Source organism: Cololabis saira, chromosome 14, assembly GCF_033807715.1.
Source record: "Cololabis saira isolate AMF1-May2022 chromosome 14, fColSai1.1, whole genome shotgun sequence".
In the NCBI taxonomy this organism is placed as follows: domain Eukaryota; kingdom Metazoa; phylum Chordata; class Actinopteri; order Beloniformes; family Belonidae; genus Cololabis; species Cololabis saira.
In genome coordinates, this window is record NC_084600.1 from 122,501 (window position 1) to 136,260 (window position 13,760).

The 13,760-nt window shown below is 39.4% G+C and overlaps 1 protein-coding gene across 7 annotated transcripts in view; it reads left to right on the forward strand.

Moving 5' to 3' along the window:
• LOC133459431 (spectrin beta chain, non-erythrocytic 1-like) overlaps nt 1-13,760 on the forward strand; it is an 84,620-nt gene that overhangs the window by 50,506 nt on the left and 20,354 nt on the right. For 4 of the 7 annotated variants that reach the window (XM_061739336.1, XM_061739340.1, XM_061739337.1 and 1 more), the window contains 13 exons: nt 481-639; nt 748-1,050; nt 2,943-3,096; nt 3,214-3,608; nt 4,735-4,998; nt 5,075-5,286; nt 6,670-6,807; nt 6,891-7,143; nt 8,289-8,825; nt 10,205-10,407; nt 10,495-10,585; nt 10,760-10,906; nt 11,954-12,217. In XM_061739336.1, coding sequence (XP_061595320.1) covers nt 481-639; nt 748-1,050; nt 2,943-3,096; nt 3,214-3,608; nt 4,735-4,998; nt 5,075-5,286; nt 6,670-6,807; nt 6,891-7,143; nt 8,289-8,825; nt 10,205-10,407; nt 10,495-10,585; nt 10,760-10,906; nt 11,954-12,217 — 3,120 coding nt within the window. The remainder of the gene's footprint in view (nt 1-480; nt 640-747; nt 1,051-2,942; nt 3,097-3,213; nt 3,609-4,734; nt 4,999-5,074; nt 5,287-6,669; nt 6,808-6,890; nt 7,144-8,288; nt 8,826-10,204; nt 10,408-10,494; nt 10,586-10,759; nt 10,907-11,953; nt 12,218-13,760) is intronic. The other 3 variants (XM_061739338.1, XM_061739342.1, XM_061739343.1) reach the window with 1 other exon arrangement.

Sequence of the window (13,760 nt, forward strand, 5' to 3'; positions counted from 1 at the left end):
AGTGATCCATTTTACTTATCCTGTGAAGGACAGAGTCATATTGATAAGTTCAGAAAAGTGTTTTTTATTTTTGTGTTTTGATGTATTTGATGTAAGCCCAGTGGATATTTAAAGCTTACAGAAGGCTGCATTTAACTGCTGCTATGTCATTCCTGCAGTATTTCTGCAGGTGTTTTGGTCACTGCTATTATTTGTAATATATTATATTATTTGTAATCAGCACAAATTATCTGTCCCCATATGATGAAATCCACCATCCCCCCTGATTTCTTTTTTACAACTCGAGTACTGAGCGTATTACTCTTCAAATGTAACTATTAACATCATCCATAAAATACTAGTACCGTATCTCAACTCAACTTTATTTATAAAGCACTTTTAAAAACAACACAGTTGGCCAAAGTGCTTAGCACCAACACAGGGTCAAAGAGAACCTAACCTCCTGCGTTTTCCTGTGTTTGTTCTTTCTTCGTGTGGCAGGCATGGGAACGGCTGGAAAAGGCAGAACATGAACGTGAGCTGGCACTGAGGAATGAGCTGATTCGCCAGGAGAAGCTGGAGATGCTCGCTGCCCGTTTTGATCGGAAAGCGGCTATGCGGGAGACGTGGCTGAGCGAGAACCAAAGGCTGGTGTCTCAGGTAGAAAACCCCACTTTTCCTACTCATTTTTGGAATCAAATCTTAGTTTTGTTCCAAGTGCAATTTCAGTTCCTCGTGTTTACAGCCAGGCTTTTGTTTTGTCACTAGGATAATTTTGGAACCGACCTGGGAGCAGTAGAAGCCGCCACCCGAAAGCATGAGGCCATTGAGACGGACATCGGAGCGTACTGGGAGCGAGTGGCTGCTGTGGAGTCCGTTGCAAAAGAGCTGGAAGCAGAGAGATATCATGATGTACGACGCGTAATGGCACGAAGGGATAATGTGCTTCGACTTTGGGAATACCTCAAAGAGCTTCTGGCTGCACGCAGAGAGCGCCTGAATGCCCATCGTGATCTACAAAGGCTATTTCAGGAGATGCGCTACATCATGGACTGGATGGCAGATGAAAAGGTACGAATCTTTAAAAGAGAAACAAAGTTCAACAAAGCTGAAATCGTTTCAACATGTGTTTAATGACTGTTGTTGTTTCTACTTCCTGTTGGTTTAGTGTCTAATTAACTAAAAGGAGTTTGCTAATCCTCTCAACTACGATAGATGCACAGTATATCCCCAACTGCCTTAGTGTTTCCACTTAACTGCTGTAATTAGCTTTTATCAGGCCCAGCCTGATTGGTGTCGCCCGTCTTTTCTGGCTTTACTGACAATGTCATTGAGGGCATTAACAGGTAAATCTGGTGCTGTTCTTATCTTAATTTATCTTGACTTTGACACACTGATGATGCAAGTATTTCTTGATTACCATAATGGTGTTTCCATCTGTTTGCCATTTAGCTGCTTATTATCACTTGCCTAGTTCAAATAAATAACTCCATTTCCAGAAAGTTGGAAAGTTTTCCAAACTGCAACAGAAAATAAAAGGTCCAGAAAGTTTGAACCTTTTATCCAACACACATGTGAATCGTGACTCAGTACCTTTTTTTTTTTTTTTTTTTTTTTTTTTTAAATCAGTGACTCGGAGCTTCACTGTATAGGACTGTCTCAGAAAATTAGAATATTGTGATTTTCTGTAAGGCAATTACAAAAACAAAAATGTCATACATTCTGGATTCATTACAAATTAACTGGAATATTGAAAGCCTTTTATTATTTTAATATTGCTAATCATGGCTTACAGCTTAAGGAAACTCAAATATCCTATCTCAAAAAATTAGAATATTCTGGGAATCTTAATCTTAAACTGTAAGCCATAATCAGCAATATTAAAATAATAAAAGGCTTGCAATATTTCAGTTGATTTGTAATGAATCCAGAATGTATGACATTTTTGCATTACAGAAAATAAAGAACTTTATCACAATATTCTAATTTTCTGAGACAGTCCTGTAGCTTAAGCTCGTAGTTGTTTTGATATCGAAGACTAGTTATTTTACGCCTTGGATTTTCTTTCACTGATGTACTTGTTTAATCAGTGTCAGTTCTTTAAATAGATATTGCACAATCTGCTGCTTTTGATCTTTGACTCATTCCAAATTTAGCATTCAATGGCCGTGTTACACTTTCACTCTGGCACTCAGGTGTGGGTTAATCAGTCTCTTCTGCTCTTCAGTCATAGCTGGATAAACCTTAATGGGGTTAATGTCTCAGCAGTCTAATCAGTCAATCATGAAACAGCCTTCTTAAAATGCTCAGATTAGGAATATTGATTCATTTTATTTGTATTTAAAATATTTATTTTATTTTTTTTGGGTGGGTGCGTGCGTGCGTGCGCTCGTGCGCGTGTAAATAAGATGATAAAAGTAGATACATAAATTAAGAATATTAAATCGAGAATAAATAAGTAAAGAAATAAATAATTATCATATAGAGTGGTGTAGCACAATAAAATATAAATATAGCGTAATAATATAGTAATATCCTAATATAACATAATCATTTTTATAATATTATAACATATAACAAAATGATATCACCATACTATAATATATAACAATAATAATATTATAGTTTAACATCCCATGAGATTTCATAACTTAATATAATAATACACTATGAAACAATATATCATGATAATGCCAGGAAAATTATTAGAGTTAGAATTGGTAATTTATGTATTGCAATGAGGGGTGAGGACAGACTGGGGCGCCTTTCACTTTTTAAAAAGTGTGTATATGTTAATAAGAGCTGTCATTTGTCTATTACCAATTTACTGTAGTGTGAGCGAAAATAACCGAGTCAAATTCCATGTCTTGTCTGACCTGACCTGGCCAAATAAACATGATTCTGATTCTGATTAATGGTGTTAGAGTTTTGAATTATGTGTCTATTCTCTCTTTGCCTTCCAGGGACGTCTGCAGTCTCAGGACAGTGGTAAACATTTGCATGACGTGTTAGACCTATTGCAAAAACACAATCTGGTAGAGGCCGACATTTCAGGCCAGGCAGAGAGGATCAAGGGAGTACAGGGAGCTGCAAAGCGCTTCACATCACATGAACTGGGTAAGTCTTCTATCGTGCAGTTTTTTAACTTTTCTCTTCTGTCAGGACTAACTTTAAAAAAATTTAAAAAAAGGAGTAACTAAATGCTATGCACTCCTGCTCCTTTCTATTTGCCAGCTTACAAGCCTTGTGAACCCGGGCTGGTGAAGGAGAAAGTAGACCTGCTGGGCACAGCCTACGAGGAACTCGGGCAACTCGCCGGGACGCGCAGAGAGCGCTTGGAGGAGTCGCGTCGTCTCTGGCAGTTCATGTGGGACGTTGGGGAGGAGGCGGCGTGGATCAGAGAGCAGGAGCAGATCTTGGCCAGTGGAGACTGCGGGCGGGACCTCAGTTCTGCTCTCCATCTCCTCAGTAAACACGAGGCTTTCAGGGATGAGATGGCGGCGCGCTACGGCCCCCTGAGCAACAGCATCGCTGTTGGAGATGCTCTGGTTACAGAAGGACACTTCGGAGCTCCAGAGGTCAACGAGAGGATTCAGGACATCCGTGCACAGTGGGCTCATCTGGAGGAGGTGGGTGTTCGTCAACACTGTAATCGTATTTACAGGAGCTAATGTGCAATAACAAAAATGATTGTATGTTGATGAGAGTTCTTGTAATGTCCATGTGTTGATGTATGTGTGGAGGGGTGAATGTGTCTAGATTAGGGTGGGACGATACGGGTAACTCACCATTCAATACTGTGGCGATATGTGGCCCACGATAACGAAAATATCACGATATCTACGATATTTGATATATATTTTAAGAAATGTCATCATCGATATATCACGATATATGTGACTGAAAAAAAAATACCCATAAAAAGGAAAACGTCTGTAGTTATGCATTTATTCAATGCCAAAACTTCATACAATGTACAAAGAAAGTGCATTTGCATCGTACCTCACTGCCTGCTAGTCCATCAAATGTAAACACTGTACAGCTGGACTAATTAAAGTGCATGAACAATAGTGCGGTGACAACCGCGTAAATCCCTTTATGTGTGTTGTAATAAAATATCGATATTTGCCATCAGTTTATCGATTATTTATCGCAACAGAGAGCGCAACAATATATTGCAATATCGATTTTTTTTCCCACCACTAGTCTAGATATACAGGACTGTCTCAGAAAATTAGAATATTATGATAAAGTCCTTTTATTTTCTGTAATGTAAAGATGTCATACATTCTGGATTCATTACAAATCAACTGAAATAATGCAAGCATTTTATTATTTTAATATTGCTGATTATGGCTTACAGTTTAAGATTAAGATTCCCAAAATATTCAAATTTTTTGAGATAGGATATTTGAGATTTCTTAAGCTGTGAGCCATGATCAGCAATATTAAAATAATAAGAGGCTTGCAATATTTCAGTTGATTTGTAATGAATCCAGAATGTACGACATTTTTGTTTTTGTAATTGCATTACAGAAAATAAAGAACTTTATCACAATATTCAAATTTTCTGAGACAGTCCTCCTATATTTATTTTATCTTATTTGTTTTTATTTCATTTTATTTATTTTTGACTGGCTGGAGAGCATTTTTAATTTCGTTGTACCTGGTGACAATGACAATAAAGATCTATTCTATTCTATTTGTTCAATGTAAAACTACCTCTTCTAAAATATTGTGTCTGCTCATTTTCAGTCGACTAAGCTTAGAGAGCAGAATCTGAAGGAAGCCGTGGCCCTGCATCAGTTCCAAACGGATGCCAGTGACATGGAGGCGTGGATCAATGAGACGCTCAGACAGGTGTCCAGTCAGGAGGTCGGGCACGACGAGTTCTCCACCCAGACTCTGGCTCGCAAGCAGAGGGAGGTAGACGAGGAGATCCAGAGCCACCACCCGCTCATCGACTCCCTTCACGAGCAGGCTAATGTCCTGCCGCAAGACTGTGTACATTTGCCTCAAGTATGTCTGCTTTACTTTAATACTCCTTTAAAGACGATTTGCCCTTTGTTCTAACTGATTATGGTTTGGATTCTAGGTGGATGGTCGTCTGCCTGCTATAGAGCAACGCTACGCAGAGCTGGAGTCGCTCTCAGCAGCTCGCCGTCAGGCGCTGGAAGGAGCCCTGGCGCTCTACCGCATGTTCAGCGAGGCTGACGCCTGCCACCTCTGGGTGGAGGAGAAGAAGCAGTGGTTACACGGCATGGAGATCCCCACCAAACTGGAGGACCTGGAGGTCGTGCAGCAGAGGTCAGTCTGGAGGAGAGAGGAAGCGAAACGCACACTTTGAATTTGAAGAAAAACACATACCGGTACATGCAATCATGACTGTAAGGGCCAATCCCAATACACCCCCTACTTTCTAACACTAGCCCTAAAAAAAGAAGCCACAGATTTTAGGGCACTTGTAATCTTCCCAGGGCCCTGTCCCAATACTCCCACTACCCCTACTTTTTAGCACCACCCCTAAATTTTGCTTGCTACTTCACTGCGTGGTTTACGTTCGGGTACGTAAGCGACTGCGTAGTTACGTTTGCACATACGTCACACCATATCAAGAAGCCTAGAGCTAAAAGCTGTTTTAATTTCAGCTGTAGCGCTGTTAATATGCCACTTTATTAAGTTTTAATATTTTTTCAGGCATAAAAGTAACCGTTAAGATCCCCAACCTGGGCTCAGTTTATCCAAATACATTTTTCTAGCCCTCGGTCAACTAGGGTGCATCTGAAATCCCTAGCTGTGTAGGGCTAGATTGATAACCATTCGCCCTCATTTTCTCCACTCCCCTTAGGTGAAAAGAGGAATTGGGACACCACTACCCTCACGGGAACGCGCAAAAGTTAGGGGTAGGGCTGAAAAGTAGGGGTAGGGGGTGTATTGGGACAGGGCCTAACTTATGGAACAGTATTAGGGCCAGGCAGGAGAAAAATAAAAATATTATTTTAGAGGAGGAAGATTTTTTTTTCATTATGCACCTCGAGAAAAAAGTCGAAATGTCGAGAAGAAAGTCAAAATTTGATGATGATATCGATTTGAAACACATATCACATGCAGTTGCATAACTTCAGAAATGTACCCTTAACGTTCCACTCCAAGGATGTAAGTTAGTTAGTAATAAGTTAGCTGTCAGTCGCTCTGCTGATTGGATTAGATGGGCCAGAGGAGACATTTCCACTTTATTCACCAAATTGTATTTCAACTTTATTCTCAAATTTCAACTTTATTCTCCAGATTTCAACTTTATTCATGAAATTTGAAATTTATTCTCAAATTGTACTTCAACATTAATCTCGACACTTATACTCTTCTGTAGTAACTTGAATGTGTTTTGATGAAAATAAATTCACAGATTATAAAATGTTTTAAAATAAAAATGACAAACATTCAATTACTTGCATTTGTCAAACATAAAAGAAAATTATTTGATAAAGCATACATAATACATAAAACATACAAGAGTCACCAATCACATTCATAACTTTCTTTAATTGCAGTAGGATGGTGTACGCAACACGTGGGTTTGCTTATATGCAAATATACCGCTTGTACTGTACTGTATTCCGGAAGGGTCTTAATACCAATAAGTGTTGTAAGAATTAGGGAAATATATGTGTGTGTTATTGATGAATGCAGATTTGAGACCCTGGAGCCTGAGATGAACAGCCTGGGCACGCGTGTCACTGATGTGAAGTTCGTTGCGGAGCAGCTGCTGACCTCAGACAACTGTAACAAAGACCAGATCCACCAGACCAGAGACCAGCTGAACAACAGGTCAGAGCTCACATTAACCCTCCTTAAAACCTGCCACTTTCAACACTTCATACTTGTACTCACTGTGCACTTTGGTGTGTTAGCGTTTTTAGCCTTGTGTTTGATGTCCTCTCTAGATGGAAAGACTTTGAGCAACAGGCTGGACAAAAGAAACAGGACCTGGAGTCTGCTCTTAACATCCAGAATTACCACCTTGAGTGTAATGAGATTCAGACTTGGATGAAAGAAAAAACGAAAGTAATTGAGTCTACTCAAAGCTTGGGCAATGACCTGGCTGGAGTGATGGCACTGCAGCGCAAGCTCACCGGCATGGAGAGAGACCTGGAGGCCATTCAGGTAAGGAGGGATAGGATTCAACAGTTTTTGATTTGATTTGATTTATTTTATTTTTGTAAATGTAAAAAAAAAAAAACATTTCATGAGAAGTTTAAGAAAACAAAACAACAAAACAAAGAATTTCATCCTTTTAACTTGCTATCTTGATTTACATGTGCCAAAAAAGGAGAAGGAAGAAGTGTAAACTTATTTAGTCCTACCCCCATTCACTGATCATTTAACCTGTATTTATAAATATTCACACACTGTACTCACACTGCTAAATAACAGTATTATTATTATTATTATTATTATTATTATATACTTTAATTATACTCACACACATACTTATACATACATACATACATACATACATACATACATACACATAGTTGAATATTTCTATATATTTGTACCACATGCCCATATAAATATTTATATAAATATACATTAATTAATTACACTATATTGTATCTGCTCTATATCTATGTATATATCTACTTACACACATAATCACACCACACATATAAATCATATATATATATATATATATATATATATATATATATGTGTAGGTATGTATGGGTGTATGCGTATGTATGGGTATGTATACATATATATATGTGTGGTGTGATTATGTGTGTAAGTAGATATATACATAGATATAGAGCAGATACAATATAGTGTAATTAATTAATGTATATTTATATAAATATTTATATGGGCATTTGGTACAAATATATAGAAATATTCAACTATGTGTATGTATGTATGTATGTATGTATGTATGTATGTATGTATAAGTATGTGTGTGAGTATAATTAAAGTATATAATAATAATAATAATACTGTTATTTAGCTGAATATTTATAAATACAGGTTAAATGATCAGTGAATGTGGGTAGGACTAAATAAGTTTACACTTCTTCCTTCTCCTTTTTTGGCATGTGTATATATATATATATATATATATATATATATATATATATATATATATATGTATATATGTGTATATATATATGTATATATGTATATATACACACAGTTGTAACAAGGGGCTTGAAACAAAAGACCCAACATAAATACATGGCAGAATAATTGCATTTGATTCATTTGTGTTTCATGTTGATTCAAATTCTTTGTATAAATGTGATGCATCTTTTCAGGGTAAATTGGACGACCTCAGATATGAGGCAGACAAGCTTGCCAGTGAACATCCAGATCAGGCGGACGAGATTCAAGGACACTTGGCTGAAATTCAAGAGGTGTGGGAGGAGTTGAATGCAACGATGAAGCGTCGGGAAGAGTCGTTGGGAGAAGCCAGCAAACTCCAGGGTTTCCTCAGGGATCTGGACGACTTCCAGTCCTGGCTGTCTCGCACTCAGACGGCCGTGGCCTCGGAGGACATCCCCACCTCCCTGCCTGAGGCTGAGAGTCTGCTAGCCCAACACGAGAGCATCAAGAACGAGGTGGACAACTATAAGGAGGACTATGAGAAGATGCGGGCCGTGGGAGAGGAGGTGACCCAGGGTCAGACGGATGCCCAGCACATGTTCCTGGCCCAGAGGCTCCAGGCTCTGGACACCGGCTGGCACGAGTTACGTCGCATGTGGGAGAATCGCCACAGTCTTTTGGCGCAAGCCTTTGACTTCCAAACATTCCTGAGAGATGCAAAACAGGCAGAAGCTTTCCTCAACAGCCAGGTAAGAAAAATGTATTCAATGAATGTAGAGAGCTGTGGAGATACGTGTTTGGTGGTGTATATGTATGTATATAAATGTGTGTATGTATGTATGTATGTGTGTATATGTATATATATATATATATATATATATATATATATATATATATATATATATATATATATATATATATATGTGTGTGTGTGTATGTATGTATATATGTTACGGTTAATGTAGAAAAACGTCTATATTGCAAAATAGCCGGCTAATGTGCAAAATAACCGTCAGGGCGGCTAATGTAGAAAAACGGCTATTTTGCAAAGTACATACATTTTTAAGCTCATGGTGCGCGCACATCACATTTTTAATCATCTCTCCAGTCTTGATGCTCCGGTCAGCTCAAGACAATTGTCTCGAGCTGACCGTGGCATGCCGTGGCAATTATCGCAATTATTCTGAGTCCAAATCCCATGCAGTATATTCCTCAATTGAGTATTCCAAAAGGAATAATGCAAACTACAGATCATTGTAGGCACCCCAGAATAGAGCGTTGCCACAGAGGTGGCAGAGCGCAGTGGAGTGTACTCACCTGTACCAGCCTTATAGGTCTGGGAAATGTACTCGCAAATATCCAGTGTGACAGTCTTTGTGAGGAAAGATCTATTCCCACCTTCTCTTTGCACCTCTCATGGAAGTCTCACTCGTCTCTCTCATGGAAGGTGAAGCTCCTAAACCCGAATCGAGCAAACCCGAAGCGCGCGCATGATGAGATGAGGTCTCTCCTCCTCCTCCTCCATTTGCACAAATTGATAAAACCAAAACCAACTAAGCAAACGTAATTCATTTGGTAGATAGAGTCCAGTTACTACACTACAGAATAGCCTACAGTTCAGTTGAATGGATGAAATTCGCGCTTCAAACCAGTCACTTACATTCGCCAATCAGTGCAGTTGGTGCGTAGCAGCCAATGGAAGAAGCCCATATGCTGTACATGCTTGTTGTTGACAAGGCTGTTTATGGCTGTTGAAGAAGCCTAACGTTACACTCCCCGAAAAAGTGTCGGGTCTGACGCATCCACGGCATTAACCGGCTACTGCCGTTTTTCTCCATTAGCCGCCCTGACGGTTATTTTGCACATTAGCCGGCTATTTTGCAAAATAGCCGTTTTTTGTACATTAACCGTAACATATATATATATATATATATATATATATATATATATATATATATATATATATATATATATAAATAAATAATACTCCATAACATGTATGAAATACATGCCAATATCTTCAATATGTCGGCCTTTAAAATATAGGTCTGTAAAAACTATTTTTAAATGAGGTGTATAATTAGGCGTGTAGTTATTTCATGGCCTCTGTTGATTTGTGTGTGTGTAGGAGTACGTGCTGTCCCACACAGAAATGCCCAGCAGCCTGCAGGCTGCAGAGGAGGCTATCAAGAAGCACGAGGACTTCCTCACCACCACGGAGGCCAGTGAGGAGAAGATCAACGGTGTGGGGGAAGCTGGACGACGCCTCATTAATGACTCCAATGCAAACTCTGACAAGATCCAGGAAAAAGTGGATTCAATCCAGGAAAGGTCAGAAATGTGAAAATGCCATCCATGCAAGTTTTCATTATCTTTGTAATGTTTGCAGATATTTAGCTTTCTGTTTTTCGTCTGCAGGCATGGTAAGAATAAAGCAGCTGCAAATGAACTGCTGGCTAAGCTGAAAGATAACAGGGAACTTCAGCACTTCCTCCAAGACGGACAAGAGGTGATGGTTTATACTTGTATTTGTACATAAGGCCTTCAAGAATGAAATATCGGGAAGTTGTCTATTATTGTTGGTGGAAATGTCTTTTTTAACGATAATAAATAATCCTTAGATAGTATTATCTATATTAATGATATAAAATCAAGCCTGTTTGATAATGATCTCTTTCTATAGCTCACCTTGTGGATCAATGAGAAGATGCTGACGGCACAGGACATGTCTTATGATGAAGCCAGAAATCTGCACAGCAAGTGGCAGAAACACCAGGCCTTCATGGCAGAGTTGGCCTCCAACAAAGACTGGCTGGACAAGATTGATAAGGTATGGCCATGTTTATGTGGATGCACTTAGTAAACATGTACAGTAATCCCTGGTTTTTCACGGGGGGTTACGTTCCAAAAAGAACCCGTGATAGGGGAAATCCACGAAGTAGCAACCTTTTTTTTTTTTTTTTAACAATTATACAAGGCTTCAAATTGTGGAGATCAGCACCGTCCCACCACGAGCCGATTGGATTTGAACGGGAGGAAATGAAAAATTATTATGAAAAAAAATACAATAAGTACAGTAGGACAAATTGTGACTGGCGCGTATTTCACTGCTCTTCTGATGCTGCTGCATCCTGACTCGCTCTGTAGTGTCTTTTTCTTCTAAAGCCGCGGTGCAGGCATGAGAAGAACAAAGTTTTTGGTCGTTGTTGTCGCTTTTTTTCTTCTGGGCAAAAATATTCTTATAAGCCGACATGCCACCATGGATTATATCTGAGACTGTAATGAACGATTCATCGAAGGTCCCGCTCTTGAGCTGCTGCTGAAGCTCATTGGCCGTTCTCAGCATTGTTGCTAAGCAACCAACGTTATAGAGGGTCTGCATTGACGTCACTTCCCCGCTGGACCACGCCCCCCATAATCGCACTGAGTGGCAAATTCCGGTTATTCAAAGGGGTTATTGGTGTTTACATGGCCGTGCAAAACCGGGTTATTGCTAATATTCAGGTTTTAAAAGGGTTATTGATGCATGGAAACGCAGTCTATGAGTACAGTCGATCGCACAACAGCTCTTTCCCATTTTAGATGTTTTCCAGTTGCTCAAACTGAAAGTTTACGCTGCCACTCAGTCTTTCTGACACTCAGTGGACGTAACCCGCTGTGAAGTTGCATCTGTGACGTCACGCGCGTTCCCTCTATTGACACAGGAAGTGAAGAAGCGGGGAGACTGTTTATCCAATCAGAATGCAGAACACAACAGCAGCGAGACGTGAAAAGTGAACCGCGTTATAGCCAGGGATTACTGAACTTGACACTTATTTCTTTCCGTCACCAGATGTTTGATTTAATGAAATGTTGTACCTCTGGTTGTGTCCAACAGGAGGGCCAGGCCCTGGTGGCAGAGAAGCCCGAGCTGAAGCCGGTGGTGGAGCAGACCCTGGAGGACCTGCAGCGCCAGTGGGAGGAGCTGGAGAGCACCACCCGCACCAAGGCCCAGTGCCTGTTTGATGCAAACAGAGCAGAGCTTTTTACTCAGAGCTGCTCCGCTCTGGACGTCTGGTTGAAAAACCTGGAGAGCAAGCTGCATAGTGACGACTATGGAAAAGATCTGACCAGCGTCAACATCCTCCTCAACAAGCAGCAGGTACACTGCATGCTGCAGTGCTAAATGTAGCAAAATGTTATTTATCTTTTAAGTTAAAAAGATTTGAAAGCCTTGGTGTAGTCCTATTTTTTTTTTTTAACAATATCTTTATTGTTTTTTTTATTCACATACAGGATATTATTATAAAAGACATTTCACAACAACTTTTGACTTAACAGTCTTAACCCCCCCCCCCATCCCAACCCACATCCATTCTCTCTTTACATCTCTCTTCTTATAAGGTCCAAAATTAGTACAAAGTAGAATATGACAGTATTATAAGTACAGTCCAATGGTACCTCTAGCAAATTAAAGATATACATAAACAAAAGCCCTCCTAGTATCCTGCCCTGCATTTTCCTCCCGTAGAAGCATCTATATCTCCTTTTTTAATTAATTGATTAAACGGTTTCCAGATTTCTTCGTACATCCCGAGTTAGTTTTTTATGTACCGTATTTTCCGCACTATAAGGCGCACCGTCAACGAATGACGTATTTTAAAACCTTTCCATATATAAGACGCACTGCATTATAAGGCACACTAAATATATGGTAAAATCCCGTACTATAGTGGCTGGGGTTGAGTTACGTATCTACATGATGGAGCTGCGCTACAGGAAATGCTACAAAATCCTACAGCAAATGCAAAAAAAAAAAACAAGAAGAAAAGTACCGTATGTCAAACTTTATTAACAAAATAAAAACCAGCTTTGCTCCGTCTCTTCAAAGTCGCCATTATGCGAGTCAGCGTTGCTGCTGTTGTCTTGAACGTCTGTGACGATTCCTGACGTTTTTAGCTCCGTTACTTCGGCGACACCAACTACATTACCCACAATCCCCCTGACTACAGTAACAGAAATGACCGTAATGATCATATATAAGGCGCACTGAATTATAAGGCGCACTGCCGGTTTTTGAGAAAATTAAAGGCTTTTAGGTACGCCTTATAGTGCGGAAAATATGGTATATGTTATTCTCTCCCTTGACATACATTGTGCCATAACTTTGATCCAGGCACAGATTGTAGGCGCATCCGTTTTCTTCCAGTTAAGAGCAATAATCCTTTTTGCCTGTAATACAGCAAAATCAATAAATTTACGCTCTTGGGGTTTCCAAATTGAGATCTGTTGGATATAGATGCAGGAATAACAAGGTAGGCTCCAGTGGAATATTCATACAGGACAGGAGAAGCATGGTTTAATTAATTACCTCCCTCCAGAATTATTTATTTTTGTCACATTCCCAGACACAGCTCACAAATGTTCCCTGAACCTCATTGCATTTGAAACAATTGTCAGGTATATTACAGTTATATTGATTTACTTTGACAGGATATGTCTGCATTAACCAGTTATATTGGAGTAGCTTTAGATATGTATTTGCTGTTTGTTTCTGAGATTTTTCACATATTTTCCAGTCATCTTCTGAAATTCCTCTTTTAAGACCGCCCTCCATGTCACAAGTTTAGTTTCATTAGGTGTCGTCCTAATTTATGTGAAATAAATCACTGAGTTCTAAGTGAGTGTCGTGGAACCAGCTACAT